The sequence below is a fragment of the Erigeron canadensis genome, chromosome 4 (assembly GCF_010389155.1).
Source record: "Erigeron canadensis isolate Cc75 chromosome 4, C_canadensis_v1, whole genome shotgun sequence".
NCBI lineage: Eukaryota > Viridiplantae > Streptophyta > Magnoliopsida > Asterales > Asteraceae > Erigeron > Erigeron canadensis.
In genome coordinates this window covers 32,193,209-32,213,484 of record NC_057764.1, presented here as the reverse complement: position 1 = coordinate 32,213,484, position 20,276 = coordinate 32,193,209, and the positions used below count along the sequence as shown (strand labels likewise).

Here is a 20,276-nt window from a genome sequence, read left to right as displayed (position 1 = left end):
TGAGTGTTGCCAACAACTTTTGAAATATGAAGGCTTGAATAATCTGTAAATGGGATCAAACCTTTAAGGTTGACATGGTACTTCTCGATGAGAGGTTAGGGTTATTTTTTCAATATTTTTTTTTTTCCGAATGAAACCTATTATGTCATTATATTTTACTCAATTAAGTTATTGTTTGGAATTTAGTTATGTTGTTTGTTGTTTCAAGGTAAGAAATTCCAAGCACAATGTACAGTTATTTTAATACTGATAAACACTAAATTTAGAAAGCTTTCGATAGTCAACATAACTTTAGAGGCTGGGTTTATAAAAATCTTAACTCTAGAAAGCAGGCTTCCATGACTATTATTTCATTTGATAATTATTAAAGTGTAATATGTGAAAAATTCTCTAGGAGCCTAAAATGTGAAATTCATACTTCAGAATAGTGGGGGCATAATAATTTTATGTCACAAATCACATATCAACATGCGAGGGACTAGGCTAACCCCAAAAGCAAAAAAAAAACAGGGATGGAGGATATGTAAGTAGAGGAGATGTTAGACATCGACTCCATATCACAATTGTACCATGTGGTCATAGGCATAAACTAAAGCTTTGTGACCTTAAAATATTAAAATATTAGTATGATTTTTTTGAACGGAAAAATGTTAGAATATTTAAGTTGTCTATCTTCTATTTTTTTTAAAGAAAAACAAAATTTATAGAAATATTATTATATAGACCGTTCCCAACTCTCCCTTTCTCAATAGTTTTCTCAAACCATTTTCTTCAAAAAAAAGTGATTGACTTCAATTTTTTTTCAAGTTTTTTTTCAAAAAAATAAGTAACTATATCCTCATGAAAAAGTGCAAGAAAACATTAGGTGAAGACTTCTGTCACTTTCAACCAATAGTTAAAAGTATTAAAATATTTGAGAAATAGGTTAAAAAGATGTGAGTAAAAGGTATGGTTGGTATTGATATTTTATGAAATATGAAATAAGAAAGAGATAACGTGGTGCTGATCTGACAATGATAAAATGGTACGCGTTGGGTAAGGTTCTATGACTACTACCAATTAGAACTCATTATGCCTTTCAAAAAAAAAAAAAAAATTAAGAGTTAATATATTAACTTTTAAATTATAATAAAGAGTTATATTAGGATGTGTCTAGATTTATTTTTCTTTTAAAAAAAGGAAAATGATAATTACAATCACTAGCAACTTATTACATGTTTAAAAACTTATAAATTTTTACTGACAAACTGTCATTAACAAAAACCCTAAAAAAAAACCTAAAATAACTATTTTACCGGTAAAACAAAGATCATGTCTTTCAGCCAAAAATATTCCCAAGGCCTACTCACAGTGTTGGATCAACAGTTTCAATTGTATTTTTCAAAATTTTGTGTCTGCAAGTAAAATAGAATGACAATTCGCTGATAAATATCAAGGCTAAGAACTTTTGCTAATGATAAAAAATATGAAGGGCAACATGAACATATTAACCAAGAACAGTCGATAGAATAAAAAATATTATTATGGAAGCTAGTGTAGTAGAACAAATTTTAGTAGCAACTAGCAAACAAACTGGTTATGCTGAGAATAGATTTAATCGGATGCCTCACTTTATGGATTAAAAGAATACATTTCTTTGTAGTTTGTGGCATTACATCTATGTATCACAGAAATTGAAACTAACACAGGTTTCATCCCTGTGCATTCATCATGGAATGTACACAAGTCGATTTTAAGGGTCTGGACGATGTTCGTACAACCTAAAGAAGCTAAAAGAAGATGACGATCAACGAATAAGGAAAGAACCGCGACTGATAAATCTCTTTGTTTTTTCTGACATCACTATTGTTATACTGCCTATACCTTGTGAACAAAAATAAAGTTGAAATTTGTAGAAACCTAATACTAACCAAAACAGAAGGATTTTTAATTCTCTTTCCAAAGTTCTCACTCTATATGTATGTTCTTTCGTGCGTTTCTATATAAACCTCTCACTATTCTATTAGCTGTTTAAAGGTTTTTTGTCCTTTGGTTTCATGCTAGCTCTTCGAACGACATCCCAAGCTTTATGGGGTGCAACCACTCCTTGCTGATTAGCAAAAAATGACTCGTATCCTGGTGAGTCGAAGGCGAAACCTGTGTGCTTTGACTTCTCCTTTGGGAGCATAGCAAATGCATACCTTCTTTCTTCTTCTGGGCTCAGTTGGTTAGCTATATCCAGCAATCCTACACCAACAGAATCTGACTCGTGCCTATGGATTTCCTGAACAATCTGATAATCGTATGGGAATAACCATCTCTGGAACCTGAACCCAAACAAAGAAATTACAGATTCTTGTGTCAGAATGCTTACTTATGAACGAGGCTATTCAGGTTATGCTTGTTCCGCTTACAGGATATGCGGGTTTTAGTTAAAAAAGAAACAAACTGAATGAAAATCGCCCAAAGTGTATAATTAAAAAATAAAATCTGTTGAATCACTTTTTTAAAAACATTATATTGTTACTATAATAATATTAATTTCGTGATCATATCCAAGTAACTAAATATTTATAAGAGATTGAAAAATTTTGGACAAAAATATTCTGTCTACACAACCCGGTATGTTTTTCCATTGTCCAATCCACCAGATCCACCCATTTTGCTACTTGTAATTTATAAACCAGCAAAGCTTACCCTTGGTATATGAAGTCTGCTAAAAGTGCAAAAGTTGGTACAAGAATGACCATCAGATAGAAGTAGACGGTACTCATTAGCACATATATGGTGAAAAAGGTGCCCTGAAGTTGAAAAACAAGAAATACATCCAAATTAGGTGTGGACTGCAAGCAATGTAAACCAAATAATAATAATAAATAATCTATTTAGGACGCCAAAAGAGAGTTAAGCTACTTCTGAGGATCTAAAACACTATGAATACATGAAATGACACGCACCTTATTTACAAAAACGATGGAGTATATGAATATGAATATGAACCATAATAGAACGCTGCCTCCTATGCTTATGTTATGCCACTTTGTAACCGTGCTACACATCATAAGAAGACGCAAATTGACTGTAATCACAAGACACGTGAATGCCAATGTGCTAACATCCCAATGGCCCAACATCAATCCTGATGAGGTCAACCCCGATGTACTCGAAACGACCACAAAGTTGTATACGATTATTGATTGGTAAACTGCAAAGAAAGCCAATGTACCGACAATTCTCCAGTTAAAGAAGGAATCCTTTATTCCCTCTTGGTATAACTGTGGATAGTTCTTTGAAAGGGATACACTCACATCCTGCAAAGATCATTGCCGAAACTAAAGTTCCTTTCTAGTTCAAGTACTGTGAAGAATCTCTAATTAATTTAAAATTGCTGTATTCTAGTGTTCGTTTTAGTGTTCATGAAAACATAGAAAATACCTTGTCAAGCAGTCCAACAATGACAACAGGCAAGGCGGTGAAAATGACATTGTACAAAGACTGACACCAATCATCATAGAATCTTTGACCCGAGAACCCAGTTTGGAAAGTATACCAAAATTGAGTCAACGTGAAAGTAAGATTCTTGTAAAAGAAGTAGGACACGACCTACAAGAAAAGTGTTTTTAAGCAATGAGCATGGGGTGCAGATGCATAAACTGTTAAAGTGGATGGTGCACAATGGGCGGGGGCAGGTGGGCTAGATAATGGATTAAATGAGGCCTGGCCAAAACATGTGCTTTTTTGCTCAGGTCAGATAGTGTAAACCCAAAACACTTTTTCCCCCAAGATGTAGTAGCTTTTTTTCTTTTATAAATAACTAGTTAGTCAAACATTGATCACCAAAATCATATTGTTTCAATAACACACTAAAATGATTTACAGGATTTAATGCATTTAAAATACAGTTGGGCAACTATTGAACCATTTGACCTATTTACTTGGCTTGGCCTAATTTTCCCCTTTTGACCAGTAAGATATAAAACATCATCCGAACCACCCGTTCTAAGTGAACGGATAGATCTTGCCACCTCTGTTTTAAAGGTTCAGGCAGGAAGTAAGGATGAACCTTGCATAATCTAAGATATGACCACCGTCCATGCACAAGGAGTAAATCTGTCAAAAAGCGAAACTGGGCAATTGCAAAATCACTAGCCATCACTGCCTGCATTCCTTCCAAACCACTAATCCCGACCCCAATATTTGCTGCTTGAATCATTCCAACATCATTTGCGCCATCACCAATACTTAGAGTTATCTTGTTTGCACCTTTTCTCACCAGTCTTGTCACCTGTGTTTTTTTATGACAAGCAAAGATACTTTGTATGACCAAAAAGTAATTTATTATGATGAACAAAATCCTAAATTTACATAGAGATTACCTGCGCCTTCTGTAAAGGAGAAACACGGCAGCAGACAACTGAACTACAGTTCAAACTCAAATTAAGCAACATCGACCTCAAACTCGGGTCTAAAGCATACATTAAGCACTTCCCGTCTATAAGAAGAGCCAACTTTTGACCGGATTGACTACTAAGGATCCTTTGTGCTTCTTTATGATACTTCTGTAATTCGGTTTTAACCGTCTCTTTTATAAATTGAGCAATTTCCACCTGGTCACCCTGGATAAAAATTTGACTTCAGTTTATGAATGGATCTCTTCAGGTTATGTTCTATCCAGAAAAAAATCAACCAAGTAAAAGAAAAAAGACAGCTTAAAAGGAAACGTGTCAAAAGTCAAACAAAGTATTATCCTTTCGATGTATGTAACCTTGTAAATTATATTGGTAAAAAAAAAGAGGTTAGATTATTAGTGCATTATAGAGCTCTTCTGATCATATTAGACACGCTAGACATACTCAAGCTTTCGGACAAAAAGTGTGTCAGGGCAAACACAATCCATCCCGTTTCAACCAGTAGGAATGAGCTACCCACTCAACCAAAATTCATTTGACCCCTTATCCAACCCGCCCAATTTTCCACCTCTAGTCTAATATATAAATCAAACATAATAGAAAGGAGAGTGCCTACTCTGCTTTCAACGTGTCTAATCTCGTCGGTTTCTGAACTGATAGTAAACTGCTTCATGTCATTGTTAATCAACTTACAAGCTGAAGTTGAAAAGAACAAAAAAAAAAAAAAAACACTAATAAGATGTTAAGGAAATAACGTGTATGAATTTTATCTTAACATATATAAAAAAGACATACCATAAGCTATATTTATTGCTGTTTCCAACTTATCCCCTGTAAGCACCCATATCTTTAAACCCGCTTTAGAAAGAGTTTCTATGCAGGCTGGTACCCCTTCTTGAAGCTTGTCTTCTATAGCAGTGCACCCAATCAAACTAAGATCCTTTTCTATCATTTCTGCCACCTGTTTTAAGTTTCACATGATTTCAGACATAGATATAATTCTACAGGTAACAAACTGGGTGAATGGAGGACTAAAAACAATGTAGGAAGCTGTATTCACTAAAATCAGACTTTTAGAACTAAAAGCAATGTAGGACACTGTATTCACTAAAAACAGACTTTTAGAAAATTAAAACTAGTGGAGCAGTGGCCATGTAAGCTAACATTTTCTATTTGACCCATTTGAAATAAACCACAACCAAAATCGACCCATTCAAAGGTAAATGGATTGAAAGTCCCCCCTCTTATATAGACATATAGTCAAGTATAACGGATAACTTATCAAGTGACCCACCTCCTCCAATTTCTTCTCACGGTCTCGTAGAGAAGATTTAGCTTGGATAAACTTCTCATTCCAGCTTTCATACATATCTGGACTTAAATCTCTATAAGCCAGGCAAAGAGTTCGCAATCCCGCTTCTCCGTATTGTTCCATATGCACCCTAGTAATCTTTTTTATTTCATCATTTCCATCTCTTAATCTCTCGTAAATTACAGAATCGGCCCCCTGTGATCAACATATAATCTGATTAGCATCAGTTTACATCTTAAGAAAGAAGTTCAAGTTGCAAGGGAGGCTTATTAGGTTCTTACTTTGCAGTACAATACCAGCCTTCCATCTCGGTAACGACATACAACAGACTGCCGTTTTCTAGTACTATAAGAAGCAATTATAACAATGGTCAGGGTACATTCCATCAAGCATCTAGGATAGCTAGTGAAAACATTAGCATACCTGTTAAACTCAAGGACATTAAGAATTTCATATGAAACATCTTGAACATTCCCCATTTTCTCCACATGCGATTCACGAACATATACCATTGTAGGTGTACGCCTAAAATAGTTTAAATCTAAGCATTATATGATGACCAATGCACAAAATCTATACTCCATAATCACATTGACTTTCATCAGCTTGTACGTAATTTGAAGTGTAATAAAATCACATATACCTGTAAAAGAAGAAGCCAAATTTTTTTGCGGCAGTAACTAAAGCAGCCTCATCGGGGGATGCAGCTTGATATCGAATCTTGTCGGGGGTCTCTTCCCCTTCAGGGAGGACAGTATGACAGATAGCAAGGCATCTGAAAAACTCCTAAACAAACAAGGAAATTGGTCTTGGTAAAATGGAAACACAAACATCTACCATAATAGTTTCTTACTAAGATAAAAAATATACAAACAATGAACCATATCTGAAACAAGTTGTACTAAAAACATGTATACAAGATATCACAATGCATGCAGTTTTCTAGGATAATGTTAAACTTTTAAAAGACAAAATCAGCCCATAAATATTACTCATATATATAAAGATTAAATCAATAGATACTATTTTATAACTTTACAAGCTTCATTTTGAGAATCATTATGTAAGTAAATTACCTTACACATATCGGGATTAGGCTCATTCCTCCAAGCACCACACATAAGCCTAGCATCATCAAAATTGAAACCCTTATCATGTGTTTTGGTTGATGGATTCTGTACCTGTGAAATTTTTAAAGCAGATTTTCATACTTCTTCTGTTCTTTTTTTTCTTTAAAAAACAAATTTCATACTTTAAGGATCAAGTTGACCCTTATTCCAAGTTAGAGAGTTAATGTACCTCCTCCATGTTTGCTACTCCCACTTCTATTTCAGTAACACCAGTTCCATATGTCTCTCCACCAATTGAACACTTAAAGAACTCCATTAGGTTTCTCGTAAGAGTTCCAGTTTTATCAGAAAATATGTACTCCACCTGCCCAAGTTCTTCATTTAAATTGGACGTCCGTGCCAATGCAGGGGTATTGGTTTCCGGATGGTACATATGCAAGTCATTATTGATGAACTGAGTTGACTGAATAAATTTGATCATCTAAAATACAAGAAAAAAAACAAGATTCGGTCAGACTAAAGACCCTGAAAGAACAATTATTTATCATATAACAATAATGAATGTACCTCAATAGAAACATAAAGGGAAATGGGAATAATTGGTGAATAGAGAGTGATCAGGGTAAAGATGCTCAGAACAAAGACAAGAAGTCTGTTTCCAGGATTAAACTGCTGAGATTCATCATTAACATCAAGCTGCAAGTAGTAATGCCTCACATTTACAAAAATAGCACTGCAATTTTTCAGATAGTGAATTAGAACATCATGGCGAAAGGGAAAAGTAATTGTGAGAATTATACATTACCAGCCTATAGCCCCAACGAGACACAATGAAAGGAGAACACCAAAAAGAGTAGCTATTACTTTGTCCAGTTTTTTTTCAAGTGTACTCCTTTTCGAAGGGACATTCATTGCGTTCATCATTACCTGCATAACAGAAAGTAGAAACATTGTTTTTTTTTGTTTTGATATAATATATAAAGATCTATGAAAATAAAATGGATTCAAAAGAATAATGATAATAGATTTGACTGTACAAAAGATATAGATATAATATGAGAAAGAAAGCCATTGGAAAAACCTTAGTTTCATGTCCTGTGAATACTACAGCCCCAACAATATACTCCGTGTTCCGGAGACTACATCCCTGAAAACCATGTACCCCAAAATGATTCCATAAAATATTCCAGTTTTTAAATAAATGACTCAGTATACTATATGATTTGGTTGTTCTTACCCGCAACAGAATTTGATTTGGACCAAGGGGCAAAGTTTGGTTTTGAAGTACCAAATTCCCACTGAACGTATAAAGTGAATTATTGGGTTGCTCGCACTGTATTTCTCCTGTAAATGGTAAAACGTCATCATCAAGATGTAAAAACTTTCCTTTTTACTATTATGCACATAATAAGTCATCATCTTCAACCTTTAAATTCTGATGCTCTCTCGGGGGTTACATAGTCCCATGTCTTCTCCAAAGCTTTCCTAATTTTAAGATTTGTTTCACCATCGAGGTTTGCAGTCTGTAAACCATCAAGCAGAACAAGGAAAATGAATATATTGGTATGTATCAATAACAAACAGTATAATTTTCTTCCATAAGAATCATAAATGTAGTAAATGACGCAACATTTATATAATACACTAAGAAAGGGGGATGCTAGGATATAAGTTTATATTTCCAATATAAAAAATAGACCTCAGTGTAACAAACACCATCAGGATTTGTTGTTGCAAGGAATACTAAATCTGCTGGAAAGAACCCATCTTGCTTCACCTAACAACCAGATGAAATTATAATTTGCATTAAACTTCAAATGAAGCCAGTGACGCTAGCTATATCAGCAGTGTCAACAATAATCTTGTTAGTCGTATCATATGTAAACTATAAATCATGGATGATATTTATTCGTACACGTAAGTAAATCATAACTTCCATCTTATAACTTATGATAGCAACAAAAATCTGGCTTCTCGCCATTGACTAACCATATGCACTCTAGTGGCTAAAATATTAAACAATATGCAGCAACAGTATGCAGCTTACTTACTCTAATTATATCCCCAACCTGCAGCATCTTCCAGGGGACAGACACCCATTTTTGGTCTTGCAGCAAGTCAACTGGAGAATTATTTATCGTCATATCATTTTGAAGTCGCTTCTGTTATAGTTTAATTTTTGTGAGGGACAAAAAAGCATAACTTAGTGAAAAACGGACAAGGTCTAAAAGAAAGTATTAGACTGTTGAAAAATACTTACCCAGTCTTCAAATGCCTCCTTGATTAGGGAAACCAAAAGCACAATACTTAGCGGAATTACATTTGTAATTGGACTAACAGGACTGCACAAGAAAGGAACAATGTTAGGGTCAACGATAGCATCTTTAGAATCAAATGAAAAGAATTAAAAATTCAGTTCATTAAAATTTATGTTCACAGCAAATTAAACTTCTCACCAAAAGCAACCCTAACAATAGGCTCTTTCTGAGAAAGCATACCTGACAGGTGTAAATGATAAGCATGAGATTGTAAGAAAGTAAAGGTTCGCCACCCGCCTGAACTGTAGGTCATAAACAATAATGATATTTCAATATCTAAGGTAAGGTTCAGACTTCAGATATTGAATTAAGTTCAATGATGTCAGTATACAACAAAGTTATGAAGTACTACATAACTGCAAGCTGTGTTTTGTAGACACATATGAAATGAGATTGGAACATGAAGGAACATCTGTGGTAATGAACTAAGCATGGAATGACCCATTTGTATAGTTTCAATATATGTTTATCAAACATGGAATATTTTTTTTTGAACGGCAAAAAAGTATATTTGAAAAAAAAAAAACTACTCTGTATTTTGATCCCCAACTAATATCATCTTCATGACTCAAAAAAAACAACCCACTGGAACTCCATGTCCGTGTAAGCACATGAAAACTTTATTACTCGTTCGTTTTAAGATTTACAAATAAAGTCAGAGAGTGCCCCTGTTTGGTGAACATAACATTCACCATATTTGTCCTCTGAAACCAGCTGTCTTACTATAAGGTATGCATAAACAACATGGAAATGGATATGACAAATCTCACGAGTGCTGAAAAGTATTTGTGGCATTCAATATTGTACGACCACTTCATACTTTGTTAACGAATGTTTTGTATGATTTACCTGTTCATACAGACCCTTGGGGAAAAATGTAAAAAGGTTGTACTTCGTTGTTGATACTGCATTTCCCTGATCACACCAAATAATATACTAATTAAGCTTAAAAATTACTTCAGAATACCAGGTACATTAGAAAAGGCCAACAAATGTCCATGACAGTGGCATAATTAACTACATATATTCATTCTTAAAATCAGTTGCACTTTTACACACAACGAAAAATACACATGTATGAAGAAAAAGCAACCGGCATTTGTTGTATTTATCTTAATAAGATGATTTTAAACTACATCCTATTGTGCTAAAGGCCGGTCCCATAATACCCTATCAAAAACACTATTCACACGTACAAAGTGTCATATATAGATTTAATTCATCCAGACAAAGTAACTTTTATTTCATCGACCATAGACTTCCAGCTACAATCCAATCCAGCATAACTGAAAGACAAAATTTCGGATCGATCATACTTCATCTTAACACTTGCCAAGCGGAATTCAACTCTATTCCTATGTGGCAAATTAAATTACGTCTTCTAGTCATAGTCTACCATAGAATTAGTTCACGCTTAGACAAAACGTACATGTTATTTGATCCCCATCCAGGATTGAATAACCAGTCCAAAACTGCAGTTAATTAACATATGCATGGAGCAGTCCAAGCTTTTCACATATAAACCGATTCAATCACACATTCACACGTGAACTAATTAAAACATAAATAGCTAGTTTTCAACTTCATTATGTTTCGTTCGATCACTTTAACCTATATCACTTTAATTTGAAATCTCAGATACAGTGAAATATCGGAGTAATCTATATATATATATATATACATTTATATCTATATCTATTTCTAACTTTACACGCATTGAAGAGAAATCATATTCACAACCGAAACGCATGCAGCTAATTCTAAAATCACATAAAAATATATATTAAAAACAGTTATTGTAAAATGTGTACATATATACATAATCTATATCTATATATGTATGTGTATATGTATATATATATAGAGAGAGAGATATAGAGATAAGACGTACGGACCAGAAATTTGGCTAGATAGTTATATTCACGATCGTTACAATGAACGGTACGATGACCGGGGGACTGCGGCTGAACGCGGCTGAATTGAACGCTACCTGACGACGAAATACTATCCACAACCGTTTGCGTAGCTCCTCTTGACGACGATGACGACCTGCTAGATCCCGTTTTTCGTTCCGACATCGATCACCTGATTTATGTTATAAATCCCGTGATTTCAACAACCAAAATTAATCAAAGTATATAATTACTTGTATATAAGAAGAAGAAAAACTCAAATAATCAAAATTGAGATGAATGTGGTGTTGAGATCAATGCATGTGTGTAAGGAATTGTGGTTGAATTGGTGTTGAAACGGGTTAATTAATCTGCCATTTATGTAATGGGATTTGACGTGTTTTTTGTTTATCTGTTACGATTTACGACGTCGTTTTTGTTATGATCGTCGTTCCTTAATTAGAACGGAAAATCTACAATGCGGGCCGCGCGTGGGAATAATCAAGATTTTGCTATACTATTTTCTTCATCACTTTTACGCTATGTTTTAAATTTTTTTTTTTTTAAAGATGAAAAGAAAAATAATAAATAACTTATTACAAAATAAGTTGTCTTTTTAATCTACTTTAAAGAAAAAATTGAAATCAAATTATAGGAATTTCTAGATGATCTTTTTAAAAAAGTTTATAAGATGATTTGAAAAGAAGATAAAATCACTTCCAATTATTTTTTTTTCTTTTATAATTTAAACTTTGAGAACACACCGAGCATTACAAGTTAGAAGTTATTATTTAAAATTATAAATATAAACTAATTTTGAATTTTTATAATCGTTTTCACAATAAGCTATTTAATTTATGATGGTTAAAGACAATAAAGACAATATTTAGTTATGTGAGATATATAATTGATCTTTCTAAAACTGAAAAAAACTGCCCTATATATAGCAAAATTCATACACAAACAATACTCTCTCAATTTTTTTCTTTTTTTTTTTAATTTTATTTGCATCATGTTAATGGTATCCTCTGCAACGCACAGGTATCATGTTAGTTTAACTATTAAACTTGATCTCTGTAAATAAAAGAATACGAAAAATAATAAAAATAAATCATTGGCTTATTCGTATTGTCACCGCTAGACTATACATTTCCATCTTCCAACTAAACCTACTGGTGCAAATATATAAACCATGACTAGCATGTTACCCGTGCAAATACGGTGATGGTCGTGCAGCGATGATTTGGTGGCAGGGGTGGCTGTTGGTGGTAGATGAGGTGTTGAATGGTGTATATAATTGATGTAGAAGGTTAATGGAGATTTTCTACTAGATAAAAGATTAATAGTGTAATTTCATCATTAATGTTAAGGAGGTAGTGTAAGTGAAAATATTTTAAGGGGTTTTAAATGAAAATATTACATATTTTTCAACACTTCAAAAATAAAGTGTTATTCTTTTTATAATATAGTATAGATATAGAAGTATATCTATACTAAAATATAATATAATATAGTATAAAAAAAGGGATCAAAAGACTAAAATACCCCTCACGTATTTGTCACGTGAAGGCGTTAACGACAATATTTAATGTCGTATGAACGTGGTACCAAAACTGAAAAAAACGCATAACTTTAGATATGAAAATTGTAACTTTTTTAGTTAGAGACTAAAAGTGGAAAAGTTGCCAAGTTAAGATATAAAAATGTAATTTTCTCCCGAATTAAAATTGATACACATAGAAAGTAGTCTCTTAATTGGGCCTTACCTTTTTAGGTTTAGAGGCTTCAGTGCTTCACCGCTTCACAATGGACTTGAAATATGTTTCCACGGCCTGGCCCAAGATGAATAGGGGCATTTCCATTTTCCCCACCTTGCAAAGATCGACTGGGTGTAACTTGTAACTTGTGACTTGTAAGAGAAATGTTAATGTTCCAGTGGCAGATTTAAAATAAAAAAAATGTATTAGGTATCATAATCTTAGGGGTATTTGGTGTTGCGTTTTCAAAATAAATTATGCGTCTTTAAAATAGATTTTGCCTTTTTAAAATTGCGTTTGAAAAACTTTTAAACTGCATTTTCATAGTAGATAATCACTTTTTCATCCAAAAACTTTTTTTATATTATGTGTGTTTTACATTCGCAATAATCAAATAATAAGCTCAAAACGTAACCCCAAACACCCTCTTAATGTTATTTTAGTGTTAATATATACTAAAAGATGGTTAAACTAACCACTAGTTTAAACCTCATTGGCCAGAGATATATTCTAAATACATTATATGGACCCTGGAGGTGAGTTTACCCAAGGTCTCGGGTTCGAGCTTTGGAGTTCTCGTCTCAAAAGTATTTTTCATGAGAATGGAGTTGGACTGTTGTAGGTCCATAAATATTTGGTTAAAATTGCATTCAATACATCTAAATCGAAACTCACTTCGGGAAAAAAAATATAGTTGAACTAATAACTTATTGACCAATCACATCTCTCGATTTCATCAAATTGATTATCACTTTTGTCATTATTTAATTTAATTATAAATAAATTAAACTTAGGAAGATATTTCTTTAATTTTCATCATTTAATTAAATAAAAAATTCAAAATATGAAATATTATCTAAAAAAAAACATTTTAAAAGATGAAATACAATATATGTGTTCAATGTTTTAAAAATATAATCTTGTAAAAAAAAATTTACTTATATATTTTACATTTAAATTTGTATATTTAATAATTTAATTTATTTTTTAAATGTTATAAACTATTTGTATATTTGGAAAAAAAAAGTTATATATATATGACTCCTAATATATTTTTACACTATAAAATATTTAAATAAATGATACATTCTCTTAAAAAATTAGTCTAATAATACTTCTAATAATTTGATTATGATATTTGATAAAATTAAATAATGAAATTAAAATAAACTATAAATAAATTACATTTTGTCATGTAATCAATATTAGAATGATTACTAAAATAAATTTTTGGGAAATGATATATCCTCTTTAAATTAGCCTAATAATCGTTCTAACAATCTTAAAATATAACAAGTGTAACCCACTTATTATATTTTCTAATCTTATTGTTTGATTTTGTCACTTGTCATCATCTTATAATTAGGAGGAATTTTAGGTCATTTAGTTAAGATGATTAGCCTAAACATCACCTTAAAACTATAAAAGGTAACATGTGATATCTAATAATTATCTTTTTCTAATTTTGACCCTCTGATTTTTTCACATGTTATGATTAAAAAATTAGAATGATTTTTAAGCTATTAGTTTAAAAGGATTATTCATTTTTTTTAATAAGGTCTATTATTTCCTAATGTTTAATCTGGTCAAACATGTGTACCATTAGACTGTATAATATCGTAACTTAGTCCCATCATATATGTACCATACTGCCATTGTCATCAAGTCCTTCTAATTATTAGGTGTCATTAAATATCTTGATTATTATGTATGTCATCGTTACCTTTTATAATTGGGAAGTGATACATTGAATATTTGTACAATATGTTATAAACATGCATTTTTATAGATTTATTAAATTATGTGGTACGTCACTTCCTTTGTAATTTATCTTGACATATACAAATTATATCATCACTTTACAATTATAATACAGATAAGATATGAGTGGGCTCCGTGCTAAAATGTTGTAATTTAAGTCCTCAAAATCAGGCATGCTTGGGTAGATGTAGGTCCTCCACTGATATTGATAGATTACTATTTTGGTACTACTTGGCTGGCCATGTATACCAACAATTATTGTGTTATGCCAAATAATACAATTGTACTATACTTCACATGACGAATAATGGCTTGTCATTCAAATCCATGCTATTTTTGTCACTCTTTATTCGTGGAAATTATCTTTTTACTTCATTCACATCTTTATCGATGGTGCTATAATTTTTGATGTAATAGGAAGCTATATGTAAGGGTACAATGTAGGCTGAAATGAGTCAAATTATAGCATGCAAAGTTGAGCATCAACTTTACATGATGAAAATTTCAAGTTTGAGACATGAGAAAGACATTTCAAGGAATTTCACAATAAAGTATCTCAGTGAAGCAGGTTTGAGTCATGCACAGGGTTTTATCTCAATTAAATGTCGTGCTTTTCGGCGTTTAGTTGGGATATTTCTCCTCCTACTAAGTATTGAGGGTGAGGGAGCTCTCTAGCATGGACCCGGTTAAAACAACATAAGCTAGATCCACTGTTGCGTGTAAATAATCCACATCTTTGGAGAAAAAAAAAAGTAGGCAATTTGGAATAAATTAGACTTCAATTCCAATTGTTTGAATGTAGTATTTAGTATATATTTGATTTGAAAAAGAATGAGATTGCAGACTTCGCTATTCACTTGAAGATTAGCTTGTAACTTAATATGGAGTAAAGTAATACGATAATTTACTAACTTACTATGTTAGTATTGAAAAGCAATAAAAGGTGAGAGGTGGCCGGGAAGAAACCGGACATCAGTAATTCTCTAACCAGTCTGAATTTTCAACGCCTTAAGAAACTAGTTGAATGACCACCAATCCACCACTTCTTTCACCACTCAAAGGGGTGTTTCACTTGGTCGCCGCCCTAATCACTAGTCCCTCCCTACGTGTTACGAGTGGCCTAAGAAAAATCTCATAATGTACAAATAGTTTCATTTTTTTATAAATTTTTTATAATTTTTTTTTTGAGTAATTGATCTGCACACTAAATCACATTTCTAAAAAATGCATACCCATAAATAAAGACTAGTAAATCATTCGATCTCTAGACTTGGTCTTGGTCTTAGCTTTTAGCCCTGGTCTTAACTTCATCTCGAACATTTAATTATTTTGCAATTTGCATCAAACATACAAAAATAATAATAACCTTAAAAATCTAACAGTATATATTCGGGCAGATTTCACATTAACGTACTACTATTCCATGCGATATCCTGACTAATTACGGGATCACCCAAACTATACGAATAATATTACGTTAATGTGTAACATTTAGTCATGTTTTAGATAACCATCCCCGAATTTCATAACAAGTATAAATCTAATATACGAGTATCAAATTAGTTTTTATTTACAGATTTAAATGTTATCATTTATACGGAGTATAAAAACACTAAAATTTTTAAATAACCGGCCAAAATTAAAAGTTTCTATGAAACAAATGAAAAAATTAATGGACTGTGGTAGCTGGTAGACACTCACAAAACATGATGTACCCGGTTTGAAAAAGTCAATAATGCCCGGTATATATTTATGGTAACTTGAGCACACTTATTGCAGCGACCGTCGTTGTAAAAACCTCTCGTACATACCCGTACACTATTGACCATCAAGTTCACAGTGCACAGGATTTCTATATATGTAAAGCGCTTGGCTTCGCTTTGTCATTTTCATACTTTGTTTTCGCATTCGTTTCACACATTCATTTTAAGTTTGCATCAGGTATATATATATATATATATTAATTTTTCAATGTATATATATAGTAGGTTTATATATGTATGCTTTATTTAATTTTTAATATCGTTTTTGCTTTCAGGTATATGTATATATGTTTAAATATAGTAGGTATATATATATATACTAGTTATAATACCCGTGATGTACGGATTGTTTAAATATATGTTTAAATATAGAAGTGTAGTTATTGGCTATCTACCATGAACCAAAATAAAGGGCATAGATGGATATCTATCATGAACCAAAATAATATTTAAATAATAAAGATTCTAAATAATAGTTTGGGAAAAGTTGGCTCTCAAATATGTTAGCAGTAGTAAACTTAGAGGTTTTAAAATGATAGATATTTTAAATTTTGTAAAGATATTATTGTAGACAAATTACTACCATCAAGTTATAGGGAATATATCCTCATATATAGATATGTTTATTAAATTTTTCATACTGTTTATGTATATGTATATATATTTCAGATGGATTTTGAAAGTATATGGGGCGAAATGGGTGTGGAAGGTTTTGAGCTTCACTTAGAAGAACCTGATGAAGAATTTGAGATACCAGAGGCGGCCCCTCATTTTGACTACGGCGCTAGGGTTTTTCACACCGATCATGTATCCTTGTTAACTTTTAAAATCACCTATTTTCCCACTAAATATAAAGAATACTTGCATTAAAAGAAATCACTTTATTTTTTTATACCAAATATCATTAAACAATTTATATTTTAGTACTATTTAATATGTGTTTCGTTGATAAATTGATTGCATATGTAAAATGTTAGATATTTATAAGTATACAATTTAATGATAATTTAAAAAATAACTATTTTAGGTGTTCGATTCACACGAAGAATTGTTCAACTGGGCCAAAAGTACAACATTGCAACTTGGTTATGTGTTAATCAAACGACGAACAAATTCCAACTTAGCTGGTGGATAGCTTTTATTCCGAAAACGAGTCCCACTTAACTTATTGCAGCGACCCTCGTTGCAATAACCGAATTTAAACCGGTCAAACCAATTAAGGCGGTGGTAGTGGAAAGCTGATGTGGCAAAACTTTTTACAACGACTCTCGCTTCAAAAAGTAGATGGTCAAATAACTAAATAAGGAGGTCGCGATATGGGGCGCGATATATATATATATATTTTAAAGTTATTACCTTTTTGAAAAGCTATAGAATCGTCCAAGTTAGTAGTACCGCACATAAAAAATGATTGACGTTTTTACTGAATTGATCGAGTGAATCCAACTGGTCTCAAATTTTCAATGTCATTGTATAAAACTATCCTTGTGGTTATCGTCTTTATTTTCTTAACAAACATAGAAAATTTACACCTTTGATCATGTTTCACGTCACCTTGGCCAAAATCAAATTTGTTAGTCAAATGGTGGTTAAACTTTCATTCTTCATGTTGTCAAATCTCAACTAAACAAATGCAGTGAAGTTATAAATAATAACAGGTGAGACTGGCCGGAGAGCAAAGTTACAGTAGGATATTAATATTTTAAGTGTGTTATTTGACATTTAGTTTTATAAATTGATGAAAAGTATATTTAAATCTCATACACTTATATCAATGGTTATATGATACAAACATATATATATATATATATGACTGAGAGTCTCGGGATTTTGATCTGTTTACTTACTCTTATGTCACTAACACGCTCCTTTGTCATATATATATATATATATATATACGGTCAAATTGAAAATTAAAGATTTAAAAAGTTAAACTAAGACATTTGAAACAAGTCGTAGGGAGATATTTACTTTGTTATATACTAGCTAATAAACTCGTGTTCAATTGAAGTATTTTAATTAACAACTTTATAACAAAAAATATATTAAAAAAAATGTATGTAATGTTTGTTATCGATATAATGATGTATAAATAATATTAACTATTACATTATAAAAAATCATTTTATTCCAATAAATAATTAGGATCTCTATTAATCATCTGAGGTTTATGACATCTTTATTAAAATAAAAGTCTTATAAGAGGAAAGATGAATGACGCGGATGCGTCCATGCTGGTTCGACTCCTGGCAATACCTTAAGGGTTTATTCTCTATGTGTTAGATGATTATAGCATTGCTAAGGTCTGCTTACCACATTTGCATGTAACAAGATTCGAACCTTAAACCCCCAGGAGGAAACCACTTTGTGGAAAACCGACCACTAGACTAACACCCCAATGGCGATATTTTCGAGTTAATCTCATTTGCCCAAATATATCAACTTAATTTGACCTTAAATACCTATATTTGTCTTATATATAGTTGATGAAAGTTATAAAACGAAAAGTATATTTTAAATAAAATTCGTCCATATATTTTTAATAAGGGCTATATGATACAAATAAAAATTTTATGATCTAAGTTAAAAACTGAAGATTTGACAAGTACGTATCATATTTTTGGGAGGTAAAATATATACTCTTAATATTTTCCTTAAAAATAAATTGTGTTTAGTCAACTAAGACCTGCTGCTTGTCCAATAGCGAAAAGAGAAACAAAACTGTACGCAACTACTATAAGCCAGGCAGTCGGTCCCGACTTACGTACAAAGTGACACTTTTCAAATAATCTTCAGCCCAACGTGGCGCGAGCACTACTGGATACCATGTCGATCAACACATACTACTATTTGTTTATTATAGATTTACAGCTAATAAGTTTTATGAATACTTTGAGTAGTAATACATTGGTTTAAAATTTATAAATAACTTATAAGTTATAAACAATGTTGAATTAACATAATTATTCAACTATTAAAACATATGTTATAATGCCTAATTAACTAAGGGTGAATCTTGAGGTGAGAAGCTACTAGATGTGAATTCGAGTTGCTGATACATCATATATGCATCTAAGTTTTTTTCTTTCAAGAAATCATTAAATTGTAATGGAGATTCAGTTAAAACAACTTAATTTACTGAATGACACTCATTTTGTACGGTGAGCTATAGTTGTGATTCAAATCACATTTAAAAAAAGAAAGAAAATGTTAACTGATTTAATTATTAGAACGAATTGCATTTTTGGTCCTTGTGTTATCACATATTTTGCAAGTTTGATGCAAACATGTATAAAGTCACGAAACGCATCCCTGTCATATCACACATGTTGCAATTTTAGTGCAACAGTAACGTTCCGTTTATTTTAACATTAAAAACATCATGTGCTTCTCGCGTGAGGGGTAATACTATGTTTTCATATAAACGATGACTATTTCTGCAACCAACCAAGATACATATCTCATCAATATTATTATTATTAAACATAAATACAAAATCCATTTACAAAACCCAACAACTATAGCAGGGCTCTATTATAGATTGTCCCTCTTTATATGAATCAGACACAAGTACAAAATCCATTTGTATAAAAAAATAAAATTAGATGTAATGATTTAGCTAATGATTCAAAAATAAAGTAAGTAATCTAAACATGATAAATAAATCATCTAAATAATAATAATAAATATATAGTCCGAATGAAAGGGGTGAGCAATGGAGTAGTAATCGGATCTTCTTATCGGAGTAGTAACAGTTATTCTTCATCATGGATAGACTATTATCTTCTTCACCTTGATCTTCTGAGACGATGATCTATTTAAGATATAGATATAGATATGGAACAATGGTTAGTATAGATATAGATATAGATCCGGAGATACGGTGTGGCGATGGAGAGGTGACCGAGATATGGGAGACTGGGTGTCGGTGGCAGTTTACGGTGGATGGTGGTGAAGTGGTGACCGATTCTAACTTACAAATCAGTCGGCGTTAACGACCCAAGAAACCAACCGT

At 32.0% G+C, this 20,276-nt stretch overlaps 1 protein-coding gene across 1 annotated transcript; it reads right to left on the bottom strand.

The window, feature by feature from the left end:
* Nucleotides 1–1,561: 1,561 nt before the first annotated feature.
* On the bottom strand, nt 1,562–11,166 carry LOC122597417 (phospholipid-transporting ATPase 3-like). The gene is made up of 25 exons (XM_043770014.1): nt 10,984–11,166; nt 9,938–10,003; nt 9,269–9,330; nt 9,031–9,112; nt 8,822–8,932; nt 8,470–8,547; nt 8,197–8,293; nt 8,008–8,114; nt 7,852–7,917; nt 7,576–7,697; nt 7,338–7,503; nt 7,000–7,251; nt 6,777–6,881; nt 6,344–6,486; nt 6,124–6,225; nt 5,982–6,045; nt 5,683–5,895; nt 5,184–5,349; nt 5,005–5,084; nt 4,356–4,595; nt 4,043–4,264; nt 3,415–3,582; nt 2,937–3,290; nt 2,677–2,780; nt 1,562–2,306 (listed from the first exon to the last, which is right to left on the bottom strand). Exons 1-25 carry the CDS (start codon nt 11,164–11,166, stop codon nt 2,003–2,005), a joined length of 3,657 nt encoding a protein of 1,218 aa, XP_043625949.1. The 3' UTR covers nt 1,562–2,002.
* Between the last annotated feature and the right edge of the window lie 9,110 nt (nt 11,167–20,276).

What these genes read in the sequence shown, in the direction of transcription:
- LOC122597417 (XM_043770014.1), bottom strand. Translation starts at nt 11,166, where the DNA reads ATGTCGGAACGAAAAACGGGATCTAGCAGGTCGTCATCGTCGTCAAGA. An exon ending in GAGTAGCAAACATGGAGGAG is followed by an intron (nt 6,882 to 6,999) that starts GTACATTAACTC and finishes AAAATTTCACAG; the next exon opens with GTACAGAATCCATCAACCAA. An exon ending in GCAGACTTCATATACCAAGG is followed by an intron (nt 2,307 to 2,676) that starts GTAAGCTTTGCT and finishes GTTTGGGTTCAG; the next exon opens with GTTCCAGAGATGGTTATTCC.